The 18,069-nt window shown below is 31.4% G+C and overlaps 3 protein-coding genes and 1 pseudogene across 3 annotated transcripts; 3 read left to right on the top strand and 1 right to left on the bottom strand.

Moving 5' to 3' along the window:
- Positions 1-1,190: 1,190 nt before the first annotated feature.
- LOC107931860 (gibberellin 2-beta-dioxygenase 6) lies at positions 1,191-2,745 on the top strand. Its single transcript, XM_016863817.2, has 3 exons — positions 1,191-1,633; positions 1,710-2,031; positions 2,499-2,745. Exons 1-3 carry the CDS (start codon positions 1,200-1,202, stop codon positions 2,622-2,624), a joined length of 882 nt encoding a protein of 293 aa, XP_016719306.1. The 5' UTR covers positions 1,191-1,199; the 3' UTR covers positions 2,625-2,745.
- A 1,381-nt stretch (positions 2,746-4,126) lies between these two features.
- Positions 4,127-5,098, top strand: LOC107931861 (PHD finger-like domain-containing protein 5A; annotated as a pseudogene).
- A 236-nt stretch (positions 5,099-5,334) lies between these two features.
- On the bottom strand, positions 5,335-8,428 carry LOC107931859 (zinc finger CCCH domain-containing protein 66). The gene has a single exon (XM_016863815.2). It carries the CDS (start codon positions 8,272-8,274, stop codon positions 6,259-6,261), a length of 2,016 nt encoding a protein of 671 aa, XP_016719304.1. The 5' UTR covers positions 8,275-8,428; the 3' UTR covers positions 5,335-6,258.
- Positions 8,429-14,009: 5,581 nt separating this feature from the next.
- Positions 14,010-16,579, top strand: LOC107931866 (putative serine/threonine-protein kinase-like protein CCR3). Its single transcript, XM_016863822.2, has one exon. The coding sequence runs from the start codon at positions 14,109-14,111 to the stop codon at positions 16,416-16,418; it is 2,310 nt and encodes a 769-aa protein (XP_016719311.1). The 5' UTR covers positions 14,010-14,108; the 3' UTR covers positions 16,419-16,579.
- Positions 16,580-18,069: the final 1,490 nt, after the last annotated feature.

Raw genomic sequence — 18,069 nt, 5'->3', positions numbered from 1 at the left:
TAAAAATAAAATTAGGGGAGTAAATTCCGAATTTATGAATTTTTACCTGTGTTTTATATACTTTTTTATACGCAGTCTCTCACTTGTGTTGTCCGTACATTATTTGATCCTTTTCTAACATGTGCTTTCAATTAAATTATGCATTACTTATGACAGCTTCAATTTTCAATATATGCTTTTGGGGATAGAAATTAGAATTTTATAACCCAATAATATATATTAATATTTTTTAAATTAGAATGTGGTTTTAAATTAGAATGTGGTTGAATCGGTCAAGTTATTGGTCCATCAGTTTAGTCGATTCAACTGTTTTAATTAAAAGTTCAATCAAATTTAGTTCAACCAGTTTTTTATCGGTTCTTAATTTAATCGATTTAAAATCACTCTTCGACCAATTTTTGGTCCCATCAATTGGTCCGGTTCAAAAAACACTGATTGTTTCATCATGTCACGTAAAATTCATTTAAATTAAAATTTCATAAACAATAAAATTTCATATTTTAGAATTATTTTTTTAAATCATCATTTTATTTATAATGGCTAATAGTACTAATAGTACAAAAATACAAAGATGACTCAATCTTAAAGTGAAAAATATTATGTGTTTAAAGGTGCTCGAACTCATATATCCTTTGAAATATTACTATAGAAATGATAAAAACTCAATCAACCTAAAACTATAATTAAACTACTAAAAATTCTATGGCACGCGTATGCGTGTAAAAATCATGTGTTTCAAAAATAAAGGTGTGTTAAAAAGTAGCATACAATAAATAATGAAAATTTTGTTCGAAACTAATTAATAATAATAACACATAGAACATATATAATATTAAAATGAAAAAAAATCAATTAATAATATTATTAATATATATTTTATGAGAGGGCCTAAAAGAAAATTTTTCTATCTAGCCAACAACAAGGCCAAGGCCCGTGCCTGCTCCATTTTAGCTACATCCCTATTAATAGTATGAAAATATGAATCCCTATTAATAGGATGAAAATATGAAGACTTAAAAGGTATTCGAAGTTCAAACCTATATTCTCCAAAATATTACTATAACAATGACTAAAACTCAATTGGACTAAAACTATAATTAAACCTTTAGTTTAAGTCATAGAAGAATGATTATAATATAATATATATATATATATATCTGCCAATAGACCGTACAAAGAAGAAACACAAATGTTAGAAAATGAACAATGAATCATATCCTCCACTGTTTAACCAACAAAGCCACCAAACCCAAATCATAGACATTGATGAACCCATCCAAGATCTTGAAGATTTAGATCTTATCCCTATCATAGACCTTCAATGTCTTAGTTTGGACAAGCTTGAGGAAGCTTGTAAGGATTGGGGTTTATTTCGTTTGGTAAACCATGGGATCCCTTCGAAGTTAATGACCCAAATCCAGGACCAAGCTAAGAACCTTTTCTCCCTTTCGTTTGAGCATAAACAAGCCATTTTAAGCAGCCCTTTGTCTTATTTTTGGGGCACCACAGCTCGAACCATATCTGGGGCGGCCCTTCGAAGTCCGAAGACTATTAGTTGGGTCGAAGTCATTAATTTTCCTCTAGTTGGGCTCTCGGAATCCAGATTCGAAGATCCATTACTTGACTCTTTCAGGTAAACTGTTATTATCTGATTCATTAAAGATGTATAAAATTTATGGTTTATTCATTCATTTTTATGGTCGGGTTAGGAGTTTAATGGATGAATATGGAAGGCACCAAGCTAGGCTTGCTAGAACTATATACGAATCCATGGCGAAAAATCTTGGTCTTGATTCGAGACTATCGAAATCTTATTTGTCGGAATCGACTGGATTTATACGTGTTCATCGGTATCCACGGATCCCTAAAGGTAACCAAGCATGGGGAGTCGGAGTTCATACAGATAGCACAGTTCTTTCGATATTGAACCAAGACCAACTCGGAGGACTAGAAGTTTTCAAAGAAAACAAATGGATCCTTGTTAAACCCATAGCCGATTCCCTCATCGTCAACCTTGGAGATATGATACAGGTTCAAATTTTTTTTCTCATAGATTTCTTTTAATTACTTTGATGAATTCAAATGCAAAAGATAAAGAGTTTTCAAATAGCAAGTGTTTCATTTAGATGTTATATGATCTTATATACACTTATATCACGATTTGATTTTTGAACTTTTATTGTTACTGGACAGGTCATGTTAGATTTTTGGTTGGATTAATTTGGATGAGACTTTAGTTTCGAAATTTTTGAGTCATATTTTGTTGGGATAATTTTGAGTTCAAGTCATTTAGATTTGAGTTTAGGTTCATGTTGTTTTGATTTTGAGTCAATTTGAATTGGAATCCATTTGCCGATATTGTTCATATTGTTAACATTTTATGATCAAATCGAATCGAATCATATTTAGATTTAAATTAATTGAATCCAATTTTCAAGTTCGAATCAAAATTATCACATTTCCTTTGAGATTTGATGAGAAAATTTTGCATTGATCAGACCATAAGCAACGATTTATACACAAGTGCGAAGCATAGAGTAAAGGTAAAGAAACAAGAGGACCGAATCACAATAAATTATTTTGTGTTTCCACAATTTGATTGTACACTTCAAAGTCCAAAGTAGAAGCCTTTTACTTACAAATCTTTTCAAGCACAAGCTCAAAAGGAAATAGAGACCTTGGGATTTAGGCTTTCCCCTGATAATTTCAAGCTAAATGCTTAGTTATTATTATTATTATTATTAATCTTTGTATTAAATATGTAGATTGATTTAATTCATGAATTTTAATGTACTTAATTTTAGTTTTTTTTTTCCGAAATTTGAGATTTTAATTATGACCCAAATGATCATATCAGTTAAATCTATTAGATCAAATTCAGATACTGACCTGATAAGTTATAGGTTTAATTTGTGTTCTCCAATTGGATTATTTTTAATCCTTATGCTTTTCAATTTTTGAAATTTCAGTCTTGACTTAAACAATCGTTGTTGAATCTATTAATTAAAATAATGTGATTTTTCGATGAGAATTATATAGAAATAACAAGTTGACATGATATTACACATCTAATAATATATTTGTTGTATGAAATTTTGAAAACACTAAAATTTAACTTAAGGAATTTAACAACTAATGTTTGGTTAGAATTAAAATTTTAAATTTATAAAAAAACATAAAAATTATAACTAACCAAATTCTTTAATTTAATGTAATTGTATATATGACCCATTTGCTCTTTAATTAAATATACATGGACTAATTTGATTTTTTTTTTAGTAAAGAGAACAAAATGTAATCCAACTCCTAATGCAAGAGTTTCTATGGTGCTTTTACCTTTAATTCAATCAAGCCAAACATGATTCTAATTCAATTTGATTTGACCATTGAAAAGTCAACAATCCAAACTTGAATAACATGAACTTAAAATGATCCGAGCTTCAAATAACTCAAACTAAAACAACCCCAAACTCAATGACTTTAAAAACTTTTAAATAGTACATTAATTTAAAATTTTTGAATAGTACAAGGACCTTTTTGGTAACTTTTTAAAGTTTAGTGACCAAAACCTAGAATTGGATGTAATTCACTGAAATAATAATGTAAGTGGATTAAGGTAAACTATACTTAAGGTCACTAAACTATTAATAAATTTACATTTTAGTCACTCAACTTTAAAAAGTTACAAAATGATCATTGAACTATTCGAAAGTTTTTATTTAAATTGTTGAGTTATTATTATTTTTTTCAAAAATTCTTATAGAAAGCTCGAAGTGATGATTTGATGACCAGTATGATAGATAAGTATCCATCGACAAGTAGAAGAACATATCAGTATTGAAGATCGAAAAAAAAAGCAATTTAGATTTTGATTTATAGATTCGTGACGTTCAAAGTTATTCTGTTGTAAAGAACTGAACTTAGAAGAAAATAAAAAGAAAGCTCTCGATTGGTGCAAGCGGTGCGAAAAGAGAAGGTCGATATCAGCTATTTTAACATGCTAGTTACTTAAATGAAAACTTTGGAATAGTTCAGTGACCATTTTGTATTTTTTCTGAAGATGAGTGACCCAAACGTAAACTTACTAATAGTTTACTGACTTGAGTATAATTTAACCATTGTAATGGATGAATTAGAGTAAGCAATGAATGGATGATAATATTTCGATTAAACCTCTTCTTCTATGAATCTATAACCAGCGCTTTCTACATCTCGGATTTGGGCTTCAATTTAGGTCAGCATTGCCACTCTTCCTTCTTCTTTTTTCTTTGTTGATTCATTCTCCTCGGATTCCCCATTTCAGCTAATAATTTTTGGTCCCAAGTTTGTAATTTTACAACGTGTTCCTGTTTCTAAATTAAGGGCTCTTTTTTTTTTCCCTCTTTTCTTATGTTTGTTTCTGAAAGAAAGAATTGTTGACGTGATGGGTTCTTTTCATATGATTCAGTTATGCTATAATCAGTGTTATCTTTGGTTTAATTATCGAATTCCATGAAGCAAATGAGAAATGTGTGTAGTGATAGTAGCAAAATAAGAACTCTGTATTGATTTTTATGATTTCTATGATGTTGAGTTTTTGAATTTATCTTAATTATAATCTTTTCCATTGTTGTTTCAGTTACTGAGTGATGGCCAAGCACCACCCTGATTTGATCATGTGCAGGAAGCAGCCAGGTATTGCAATAGGACGACTATGTGAGAAATGTGATGGCAAATGCGTAATTTGCGACTCCTACGTTCGTCCTTGCACGCTGTTGCAGGTTTGCGATGAATGCAACTATGGTTCGTTCCAAGGTAGGTGTGTTATCTGTGTGGTGTAGGAATATCTGATGCATATTATTGTAAAGAGTGTACACAACAAGAGAAAGATCGAGATGGTTGTCCGAAAATCGTTAATCTAGGGAGTGCTAAAACCGACTTATTCTATGAACGTAAAAAATATGGTTTTAAGAAAAGATGATTGATGGATAAAATTTGTTTCCTTGGTGATTATGTTTTGTTGGTGCTTATGTAGCTAGGAATGAACGAATGACGAATTCTATTTGCTGATTTGCACTCTTATGTGATTCATATTTATACAAATGGTTCGATTTTGAGATGTTTATGCCTTTGTTTTTGCTCATGTGAAGTTCTATTGGATCTTGTTTTACACATTGTGTGAAGTAGTTCTCTTTTCTTTCGTTGCATCTCCCCCTTTCCACTAGATTTTGAGATGGTTGTCTGAAAATCGTTAATCTTGAGAGCGCTAAAACTGACTTATTCTATGAATGTAGAATACGGTTTTAATGTAAAATTTATGTCCTTAGTGATTATGTTTTGTTGGTGCCTATGTAGGTAGGAATGACTGGATGACGAATTCTATTTGCTGATTTGCCCTCTTATGTGTTTCATATTTATAGACTTGCATCTATATGTTAATATGAATGATTTGATTTTGAGATGTTTATGCATTCGTTTTTACTCATGTGAAGTTTTATTGGATCTTGTTTTACACATTGTGTGAAGTAGTTCTCTTTTATTTTGTTGCATCTCGCCTTTTTCACAAGATTTTGAGATGGTTGTCTGAAAACTGTTGATCTCGGGAATGCTAAAACCAACTTATTCTATGAACGTAAGAAAAACGGTTTTAGCAAAAGATGATTGATGGATAAAATTATGTCCTTAGTGATTATGTTTTGTTGGTGCTTATGTAGCTGGGAATGACCAATGAAGAATTTTATTTGTTGATTTGCACTCTTATGTGATTCATATTTATAGACTTGCATCTATATATGTTAATACGAATGATTCGATTTTGAGATGTTCATGCCTTCATTATTGCTTATGTGAAATTCTATTGGATCTTGTTTTACACATTGTGTGAAGTAGTTCTCTTTTATTTCGTCGTGTTTATGTGATTCTTAATGCTTGTGTGTTGTGCAATACCGGTATAGTGCTTCGGTTTTAGGGAATAACCGACTTTGAAGGCAATTAAATATGTGTTTCTTAAGAATATAGGTGAATAGTTAGGTTTGATGGTTAGTGCAATCCGTCATACTTGAAAGGTAGATAAAATATGCATAATGTTTATCTAGGACAAGTAGAAAGGATAAAAAAGTTTATATCGATAAATAATGCATAAAAAAGGTACAAACCAGAAACATAAGTTGAAACAAAAATAAATAAATAAATACTAAATTTGCTTCCATTTTCCATCCAAGAAATAAATAAAAAAAATTAAACTTAGGAGGTAATGGAGGGAGGGGCTAGTTTTCGGTTTTAGTTCAATATTTGGTCCTGGTCCTTGTACAACTGTTCCATCCAGGCACTGAGCATATCCGAATTCCCAGTGTTATGACATTTCTGCTGCTTCTGGTCCTCAGGTCTAACCTGACCGGCGGAATGGGTGCTGCCGTTCATGTGAGGCTGGACCCGAGACGCTTCTGGTTCTTCGCTGGTTGATGGCAGTGAGCGTGCTGTATTCGGCAAATTGCTGCTGTTGTTTAGGAACACAAGAGATGCAGATTTTCTTAGTTTCTTTAGCTCTTCTCCTTGTATACCCCAGTCTAGTTTGCCATCGACGGAACCCCAATCCGAAAGGTTGGGAGGCATTGCACCAACTGGTGATGCTGGCGTAGAAAACCCTGAATTACGATTTCCAGCAGGACGCTCGATGACGCTTGGGCTCCGTTTTGAACTTAAACTTGATGCTGCAGTTGGCCCGGATGTTTCAACCCCGAAGGTTGGAGACATCATTATGGGAGAGGATGCTAGGTTCGTTGGGTAGCTAGCACGGAGCTGCTGGTTACGATTCTGCCACTTTGGAACTGCCGTTGGTGACTGTAGCTGAGGTGAAGCAGCCTTGAGCGAAAGTCCTTGTAACTGGGGCTTAGTACTATCTAGAGATCCGAAAATATCGTCAAGGCTAGTCGACTTCACCCCTCCAAACCTGTTTAATTCCCCGGATAAGGGATTGTTCCAACTGGTCGGGGATTGTTCCAACTGTTGCTGTTGTTGCTGAAAGCGACGGTGAGTTTCCAAACTGAGTTTATCCATGTTTAAATCCTTACCCCGAGCAGTACGTGCAGCTTTCAACCTACTGAAAGGAAGCTGCAACGTAGGAGGTACGATGCTAGACTGGTTCGGCCACATCGATCCACCTATAGAACTAGTCCCGGTAGGAGTCAAGGGTGGTGTTGATGTTGAAGGTTTTATAACAGATGGAGAAGCTGGAGCAAGTGGGCTCATTGAACCAAATTCGAGCCCGGAACCTGAGTATGATCTAGGTGAAGGCAATGCTGAACCTGTTGAAGCATACAAAGGACGAAGTTCTTCCGGCTTGTGTGCAAAGAAACAAACCCTCCTGTTGCAGTTAGTCTCGTCTTTGCATAGACGAGTTCGATATTGGGCAGGGTGAAGCCAAGACTCGAAAATACCATGTGCATACTCACAGTTATCACCTTGCTTGCAAGATCCCTTACGGTATTCAGGGCAAGGGACGCAACTATAAACATATTTCCTAGGATCGCGCCTCCTTGCATTCTCCCCAGGATGAACGAAAGGGCACTCGGTCCAATCATGAGAATAAGCCCTCGAGCAAGGTTGGATCTTGAAAGTGTACATCCTAAACTCATCTGTCCCGTACATCCCGTTCTTAATGTCAGGAAGAGTGAGATCATAGGGATACTCTTTCTTCTCATTTCCATCTTTCCAAACTCGGTGGATCGAATCTACTTGCACCTCCGACACATCCATCTCGTTTCCTACTCGGAAAGGGAAACCCTCTCCTCCATCGACATTACTTTTCAACAAAGCCTCCAACAACTTCTTCCTCGAGCTGCAATCTGAGTTGCAACTAGCCGGAGCAATCAAATCACCAGGCCGGTTTCCGTTAGCATCAACAGAATTAATATCAACACAAGCATTGAGCAGGATTTTGACAATTTCAGGTGAACCAGAGGAACCACCGGCAGCAGCACAATGGAGAGCCCTGGCTCCATCGGAACCACAAGCCCTATTGACATCGACTTGGCCGCTTTTGATGATATAATTCACCACATCCTTGCAGCCGAAAATCGAAGCAATCAGAAGAGGCGTTCGTTCCTCGAATCCCATCTTCTTCGTACCTATCCTTCTTCCATACCACAAGCTTGGCTCATCAATGTCATGACCCTCTTCCTCGATAGCAATCCTAAAACTGATCAAATCGTTCGATGCCGATAACTCCAGCAAATCGGAAAACTTTTGTGTGGCCCCACCGGTTTGAGTTGATTTCCCCATTGCAACACTGCACATGGTAATTAAATTTTTCTTCGATTCTGGAAAGAAAAATTTATAAATTTATAAAAATAAAAATGCAGAGCCTACAATTGACATAAAAAAATGGGAGAATTACAGAAAAGAGACTCCCTAAAACCCTACAAAGTTCATAAATTTATAATAGAATATTAGTTATAAAACTAAAAACATAGAAAACAAATAAATAAAAACAAGACAAATTAGGTTCAGCCAATGTCCAAACATGGTACCAATATGTATATTTAAGACTAACTACCCAACAATAAAAAACACTTCAAAGTTACTATTTTTTTTCTTACACATTTTCTCACCAACCAAACAGCACACAATCAAAGGACCAAAATGTAAAATAAATAAAAAATAGAATTACCTTTGAAACACAAATATGAGGACAATAGCAGAAACACAATCAAATCAGGGACTTTTTGGCTTTGTTTTTTTTTTGAAGAAAAAAGTATTAAATTTTGATGAATTATGTAAAAAAAAGTAACATATAAATATGATAATTTTTAGTAAAGTAACTTTTTTTTTTTTAGTAAGGTAGTTATAACACAACTAGGTGGCTGGATAGTTGTTTTTACATAGCAGAGCAGTTCTTATTTTAACAATAAAAAATATTTTTATAAATATTATACAGCAATTAACATATATAAGGTTAAAATGCTCTAATTTTAGTTTGTTTTTTTTTCAAATTGAATTAGGTGGTATATATGTATGGTATAATTGGAGTTAATTTCATCACACATCCTTAAATTATAATTTTCATTTTAAATTTGTCCCTAAACTTCAAAACATTTAAATTACATCTTAAAATTGCGATGTTATATCAACTAAGTCCTTTCGATATTAAAGCAGTTAAATAACACATCAAATATTATGTAGCTAAATTTAAAATGAAACATTTAAATAGAACGGTTTTTTGCATAACTTTTAAAGATAAAAACTAAAACTAGGAAAGAAAAAAATAAAGTGAACAATAAAACTTTGTAAAACTTTGAAAATGTCAAAACTAAAATTTTTAAATATTTTTTTATTTTAAATTATGTCACATAAGATGTAACTTGTCATTTAACAGTTAAATTAACGGTTTTAGTAATGAAAGGACCTAATTAATATAATCTCGATAGGTTATGAATATAATTAGATTTTTTAGATTGTGACAATTAATAATTATAAAAACTAATATTAAAAAATTCGAGTAAACTATAAATAAAATCTTTTGTTTAGAGTCAAAGCCGTTAACAATAGAGATTATTTTTTTTAGATTTGCTCTTAATTCGTAATTTTCAACTATGTCAATAGGATTAAATGTTGGACGTATCGACATGCATTATGTGCTTATAAATTGGGGGTGTATATGAGGTAAATAGAGTTTTGGGCCATTATTAACTAAATACAGAAATTGTTTTTAGCTCTCAAAAATTAAATTTTTTAAAGTATTCTAAAAATTTAAGAGTATTTTTAGCCTTTTGGTTTATAAATATTTAATAAATATATATTTATGAATGTTTTATAAAATTATGATTTTGCATTTCTATTTTAATTAATTTGAGTTATTTAATTGATGTCTTAAATATTTGTAAATTTTTATTTATTAGATTACAATATTTATTTTATCACTAATTTTAACCTTGTTTGTCGCGGTTATTTGATTTCTTTAATTAAAACCTTATGTCTTTGTGAATTTTTATTGTAGAATATTTCATCACTAATTTTAATTTCATTATCAGTGTTATTTCTTTATTTCATCATAATTAATTTTATTCTCTGTTTAAATAAAAAATTTTAACAATATTTTTATAATCGGACCAGTGGTCAAACTCGTTAGACCACTGGTTTCTAATCTAAATGGTTCAAAAATAAATAAATTATTAAAAATAAAATTTAAATTTAAGTTTAAAAATATTTTAATTTTACAAAAAAAAAATCCAATTTAACCTAAGGATGAAAAAACTCATACTGTTCGATGAATTCTAAATCGATCCACTCCGAATGAAGTGAATTTTTTTCTTTTGAAAAGTGAATACGGAGCAAGACGGAGTGGATTTATTTTTGACAATTGATATAAAGTGATCATGATAATTACTTGCCCCACCCTGCTCTAGTATATTAAATTAACATTTTATCCTTGTATATATATAATTATTAAAAGGATAAAAATGTCATAGTGTTTTATAAAAAAAAACATCATTATGTTTTGTTTAAATTTTTTTTAAAAAGAATTACAATGAAATATTTATTTACATTTAAAAATATTCAAATTATTAAAGATAAATAACGCTTAATAAGACAAAAATAGATGCATCCAATATTTATAAAAATATATCAACTATAAAATAGTAAATATACTAATCTCTACTCTCGTTCCGCTCCTTTTCGATTCAATTCAAACAACATAGAAGGGGTTATAACTTTTACGAGTCACATGTGATGCTTAAGGTAGCAGACGGCATGACCTTTGGAAGACATCCACTTGCCCTTCTTTATAGTTCCAGCGGGCCAATCAATGATAACAAATTATCCTCTTCCACCGTGCTCTTACCTTCACCATTTTCATACTAATTTCTTAGTAAAAATACATGAGGGAATTTTTTGGGATTTATGTTTGTCGTTCTTAATAATGTTACTTTTAAACCTCAAAATTAAATTATTTATTTAAATATGTAATGTACTTTATTGTTATACTCAATATTAATCAATAAATTACATCATTAAGAGAATAATTATGTTTTTCGCTAGACTAATAAATTAAATAAATGGTTAAAATTTTAATTTGATCCAATTTTCACAAATTATTAACACAATTATTAATATAGTATAATCTTATGTTTATATATTATATATACATATAATTATATTTATCCAATATAAAGAAAATTGAACGTATTTATTTTTTAAAATATGTATAATTAAATCAAAATTAATATTTTATGTATATACTTAAAGCACGATAAAATTTTTATGTACATAACTGCATCAAATCAAAATTTATATATAATTTTGAGATTTACCCCTTAAAGAACTAATAAAAAATATCTAACAAGTCCTTGTGTTATTAAACATTCATTTCAGCTGAGTTGCCAAAATTTTATCAAAGCTTTAAATTGGCTGAGTTGCTAAATGGTTGTGGGTATTGCATTGATTTAATTAAATCATTAACAAATATCATTAACTCCATGTTTTAAGTAGCTTATGAATGAGGTCTACTTCTGATTTTAGTCCTTTTTTTCATTTATTAATACAATATTAAGTAAGATTTAATCATCCAAGCGATTAAATATTTTATTAGGAGATAAATTATTTTGATATTGCTGATGTGTTTACAGCAGTGTGTTTGGTGAGGCTTCTCAATCAAATAATATTATATTTGCTAAATTGCTAAATTTCCTAGTAATGAATCATTCTTAATCTAAATCCAGACATAAATTACATTTTTAAAAGAAAAAAAAAACAGCTTAAAATATTAGCTCTTAAACACAGCCTCTTGACTCCACAGACCAAACAACAATTAGAACACTAAACTAAACCGCCTATGTTCTTATTTTACTTGTAAGAACCGACACAATACAGTTACAAAGAAAACCCCCTCACTAAATAGTTTGATTGATATTGGTATTATTGTTAGTGTAAGATAACGTGGGTTCGAGTACACTAAAGCATATTATCTTTCTATTTATAGATTGGAGTGAGGTTAATTTTAAATATTATATTAAAAAGATAAAATATAATAAGAATTTATAATGAGATTAATTTTTAAAAATATATATTTATTTGATGTTTTATATATAAGGCATAAAACTAATTTATCTGTTATTGTTTATAATTTTATTTAATTTAATCCCTTTTTTTTATTTGAATTTGGCTTTTAATTTTTTTTATACTAAAATAGTATTATTTTATATTATACATCGTATCGATAAATAATTTAAAAATTATGAAAAAAAACTTTTCAGTATTTAAAAATGTAAACAATGAAAAAAAAATTACAAAAGTCTTTTTAATTTTCAATAAAAATTATAACAATTGAAAAAAAAATAGAAATGCAAAAGAGTGACAACTTAGTAATAAAAGGTTGAGATTTGATTTGCTCCGAATAAAAGATTATGAGTCAAATTGAATAAAAATATAAAAAAAATTGAGGGTTAAATTTATTATTCGTTATACATAAAACACCAAATTTTAATATACAACATTAATTTACTCAATTTTTTAGGATTAAAAGTGCAAATTCGTCATCATACTATAAGTGGATATTGAAATTTGTTACTATATTTGTTTCAATTGATATTTGCCGTCATATTTTGAAACCATGAGTAAATTTTTCATTCAATCCTTATGTGACTGAATTTTATTTTATTTTAAAATTTAGATAATCTGGAAATATAATTTAATAATAAAAAAATTCATTCATATATTTTATTTTAATAGTTAACATTAATTTAACTTATAAATATTAAAAATCATTTTTAATTAATAAAATAAAAACTTGAAAAACAAAAATAATATCGTAAAAGAATTTTTTTATAAAACAACCATTTTTATTTAATTTTAAATTTATATTAATTAATTTATTGTTGTTAACTATTAAAGTAAAATATAAAAAAAAATATTTTTATTAAATTTTGTCTCTCAATTTTAAAGTTTAATAAACAAATTAAAATTTAGAGGTACTCATAGACTAGGCCGAGTCGAGCCTAACCAAAATTTTAGGCCTATTTTTAGGTCAAAGCCCAGCCCGAAAAATGGGTTTAAAATTTTGCCCAAACTCATCCCGGATAAAAATGCTAAAACTTGGGCCCAACCCGTACTAATTTTTATATTATTTTTATATACTTTTTAAATATATATAATACATCAAAAATACTAAACACATTAAAATAAATATTTCCCAATAAATTGAAAATAAATTTTAAAAAATATGTATACTTAAATAACACTAAGATAGATGTAACTTAACAAACAAATGCCTCTAAAATAATAATAAAATTAACAATAACAACAAAATAATAGTAATATAATATTGAAATAATAGCAAAATAAAGAGAAAACAATAAAAAAATAACATTAAAACAATAAAAAATAATAAATATTTTTGCCATTTTGCGAATTCAAACCGGCCTAAAAATAATTTACTTGAGGCCCAACTTGTTTTACAAATAGAGCTTATTTTTTATCCAAATTTATTTTTTAAATTTATATTTTTGTTTAAACCCTATTACTCTTTTAGGGCATGATGTATAATCAATCTAAATTTAACTTTAGTGGTAAGTGAGAATAAATTTAATAAAAATTCACACATTTACAAAAATTAAAATTTTAACTTAAAATCTCATAATTTTATTTTGTTTCTCCTTATATATTCGTTATTTCTATCATTTTTAGAGACAGAAAGGGAAAAAAGACCAGCTTTTTTATGGGTTATGGGAACTATGATTAAACTACTTTTAAAAGGTAAAATCTGCAAGTAGGGAACTTTAAACAAGACAGACAGAAAGATAAATACTTTAATCTCTGTTTTTAAAAAAGTATTGTTTTAATTTCATCCAACACTCTTATAAAGTTCCATTTTTTTAAATATTTGATTGAAAAACCAAAAAAAAAAAAAAAGTTTTCTGAAACTACCATCACCATTTTCATGGGACCACATGCTTTGCACTTATGTATTAATTAATCTTTATTCATTATCATATTATATTGTTTTATTACAAGACTCTCCTTTCTTTATCATTATCATCGTGCTCCCTGTTTCTGTTCCTATGGTTTTTTTTTTTTGTTCTAGTTTTTTTTTTTTCAATGAAGAGCATCAATAAACCACCAGCACCATTTTTGAAATGACCTTCTTTTTCACTATTTCCCTCTTGATCCTCACCGCCGCTACCATCCATGTTGTCGCCGCCATAGGCTCAGCCTCCACGGTTGCGGTCGTGTACGGCACAGGCACCATATGTGGTATCATAGCTAACGAGCCAACCCAACGAGTCGAATGTTACCAAAACGGACTCAAACTCGACATTTCGGTATCACCGAACGTATCATTCGAATCAATCTCCGGTGGCAAAACCTTCTTTTGTGGGCTTAGATCAGGTGGATTCAGTCTCCATTGTTGGGACACTCGAGCTTTGTTCAACCCAAAGCGTATATATTTAAACTATAATGTCTCGTTGACCGACTTAGCCGTCGGTGTTGACCATGTTTGTGCTAGAGAGGTAAGTTCCGGCATAGCTAGGTGCTGGCGAGGGAACCGTGGTTCACCATTTTCATCACCTGGTGATGGTTTAAAGTTCAGTAAGATCACATCAGGGAATGGTTTTAGCTGTGGGATTTTGATGAACAGTAGTAAAGTTGTTTGTTGGGGTTATAATGAAATTAGTGTTGAAATCCAAACTCAGTTTGGTAACTTGTCTATGTCGAATTTAGTTGCAGGAGATTCCCATGTTTGTGGATTGACCAAGACAGGATTCCTTGTCTGTAAAGGAACCGGCCAACTCGATGTTCCAACCAGTTCGGCTTTTGAATTCTCCGGTTTAACATCAGGACGGGGTTTCGGTTGCGGTATCCAACGAAGAAACGGTTTGGTTCAATGTGGGGGAAGCGGTGATAATAATAGAGTTAAGGATGTTTCATTTGAAACCATTGTTGCTGGTTTGGATTTCATTTGTGGGTTAACAACAAGGAATTTGACAATTATTTGCTGGGGAAATGCCTTTACAAGTGATGTTCCTGTTCCAATGGTGATTCCAGGTCCATGTGTTAAAAGTTCATGTAATTGTGGTACTTATTTGAATTCTGAGACACTGTGTTATGGTTCAGGCAACATTTGCAAACCGTGTCAAACCGAGCTTCCGATCCCGGTCCCGTTAACGCCGGTACCATCACGAGGATCTGAGCCGTCAAAAGGGATTAACAAGCTTTCAATGGCGTTTTTGATTGTGGGATCAATTGGTGCTTTTGTAGGGATTTGCAGTGTTCTTTACTGTTTATGGCAATGGAAATGTGGGTTTTGGCTTTGCAGGATAAATAGTTCCGTGCAACCCACGGTAGCTAATGATGCTATTGCTCCACCACCTTTAAGATCATTTTCGCTTCGACACAATAGTTCGAGGAGACTCAGCCGGCAACGAAGTGGGTCGTCGTCATCGAAACAAGCGGAGAAAACCCAAAGCTTTTCGTTCTCGGAGCTCGCCGATGCTTCCAACAACTTCTCGATCGAAAACCGTATCGGTTCCGGGAGTTTCGGGGTTGTTTATAGAGGCAAACTTCGAGACGGTCGCGAAGTCGCTATTAAAAGAGGCGAAAACGACTCATTAGAGAAAAAAGCGAAGAAATTCCAAGAGAAGGAAACCGCGTTTGAATCGGAATTAGCTTTGTTATCTAGGTTGCACCATAAACATTTAGTGGGATTAATCGGATTCTGCCAAGAAAACGACGAGAGGCTTCTGGTTTACGAGTACATGACTAATGGTTCACTCCACGATCATCTCCATAACACGAACAACATCGAAAAAGGAAGCAGCGAACTAAACTCTTGGAAAATGAGAATCACAATTGGGTTAGACGCCGCAAGAGGGATTCATTACCTTCATAACTATGCAGTACCACCTATAATTCATAGGGACATAAAGTCCTCCAACATACTATTAGATGCAAATTGGACCGCTCGAGTTTCGGATTTCGGATTATCGTTGATGGGACCGGAATCCGATCAACAATTCATGTCAACCACCGTAGTCGGTACAGTTGGGTACATAGATCCCGAATATTACGTCCTAAATGTATTAACACCAAAGAGCGATGTTTACGGCTTAGGTGTGGTATTGTTAGAGCTTTTAACAGGAAGAAAAGCCGTTTTTCGAAACAGAGAAGACAGAACTGGACCAATGGGGGTGGTCGAATACGCCGGCCCAAGGATATCAACCGGGGATCTCCGGTCAGTGCTCGATACAAGAGTCGGGGTGCCAGAGATTCACGAGGTCGAGGCAGTGGAATTAATGGCTTATACAGCTCTGAATTGTGTGAATTTGGAAGGAAAAGAAAGGCCCAATATGACAGACATTGTTGCCAATCTAGAGAAGGCTTTAACACTTTGTGAGAATAGTCATGGTAGCCTTTCATCTACTACAATTTCACTTCCTTCAGATTGAATTTTTTTAATTGCATTTTAGTCCTTTCTTTTTGTCAAAAGAAACCCAGAATTTTGATTCTTATTTATGATTCTTTGATTTGTAAATGAATGATTAAAAAGATTGAAAAAGAATGTGCTCTTACATTACAGTCCCTGTAATCTTGTTTTAGTAGTACCCTATTAAGTAATATTATCGTGATCAATTATATGATTAATTTTAATGATGAATATCAATAACACGAAAAATCGAAATAAAAAAATATTTAGCATAACATCGAATTACTGCAATTATTTAAATTTCGATAAATTATCAAAGGTTATTTCTAGTTACAATATGGTACATTAAAATGCAATGGAGATTCCAACCAAAATCATTAACTCGGATCTGAATCAGGTAAGGATAACGTTGAGAACAGGTTGACTTTACAAGGAATTATAAATTGTAGTAGATATCCTAAACTATGGATTAAATTTTAAATTGGTCCCTAAACTTCTAAACATTTTAATTAAATTATAAGAGTATTAGCATCATATCAATTAAGTCTGTCAGCCTTACAGTTGGCTTATGCGCTAAATGCCAGCTCAAATTGGGCATGGAGCGTAATTAAAGTTGCTAATTATAAAATCATAAAATTAGTACAATGGTAAAATTGCTTTTTGCCCTCTCCAAGTTTATGATTCAATTTAGACTCCCATAAAAACTTTTTTCTACTTTCATCCCTGAGATAGCCCTTCTGAATTTTAATTGACACTATTTGTTTTTTTAATACGTCATATTCAAGTTATTCATACTATAAGTACATACACGTTTGCAATTTGATTCATGCGCTTTATAAATGCTCCACTTCATATTCGAATATGCCTAAACGAACGACATAAGCTGATCAAAGAACTAAGTTGATATACATACTTTGAGGACTGTTTTGAAATGTAGGGATCAATTTATAACTTGGCCCATAGTTTGGGGATATTTGGTGCGATTAATCCTTCATATAATTACACCAAATGGGGTCAAGAATCAAGATCAAAGCAGTATGAAGAGATTTTTTGAAAATCTATGAACATGAGGTAATCATTCTTCTTCCTCTTAATGGTTTCTAATTCTTTCAGAAAAAAAAATTGGGACTGTTTTGGAATCAATAAAAAAGCTGAAGTTTATATTAAAAAAATGAAATTACTTGAAAAATAAATTTAATCCAGGCTGTCTGATTTTGTCTTGGAGAGAATCAAGGAAATGTTGTGAACGTGAGGGTTTAAAATATTGCAGCAAGTTCCATATGCTTGGTCGAAATTCAAACAGGATTGGGCAGATTTCATTTCATGTCTTGAAAATAACATGTTGCTAAGTCAAGATCTTAACAATTCAAGGCTTATGTTGTTAAAGTCTTTTTTTTTTAATAAGAAAATGTAGAATCCAACACAAAATTCAGAGATCCCATTAGTTGTTAGGTTGTATAGAATAAAAAAAAAGTATTAATTAACTATTTGGTCCTTAAATTTGACTTTCTCATATTAGTAAATTAGAAAAAATCTCACATTAATACTTAGATTTCTTTTTGTCGAATTTTTCAATTTGGTCACTGAATTTGGATTCTGTTAATGTGTGATGATCTGACAGGTTAATGTTTTGTCTCATTATCACCTGAATATTTTAAATATATAATTTTTTT

Source organism: Gossypium hirsutum, chromosome A08 (genome assembly GCF_007990345.1).
Source record: "Gossypium hirsutum isolate 1008001.06 chromosome A08, Gossypium_hirsutum_v2.1, whole genome shotgun sequence".
Taxonomy (NCBI): domain Eukaryota; kingdom Viridiplantae; phylum Streptophyta; class Magnoliopsida; order Malvales; family Malvaceae; genus Gossypium; species Gossypium hirsutum.
This window is presented reverse-complemented; position numbering and strand designations above follow the sequence as displayed.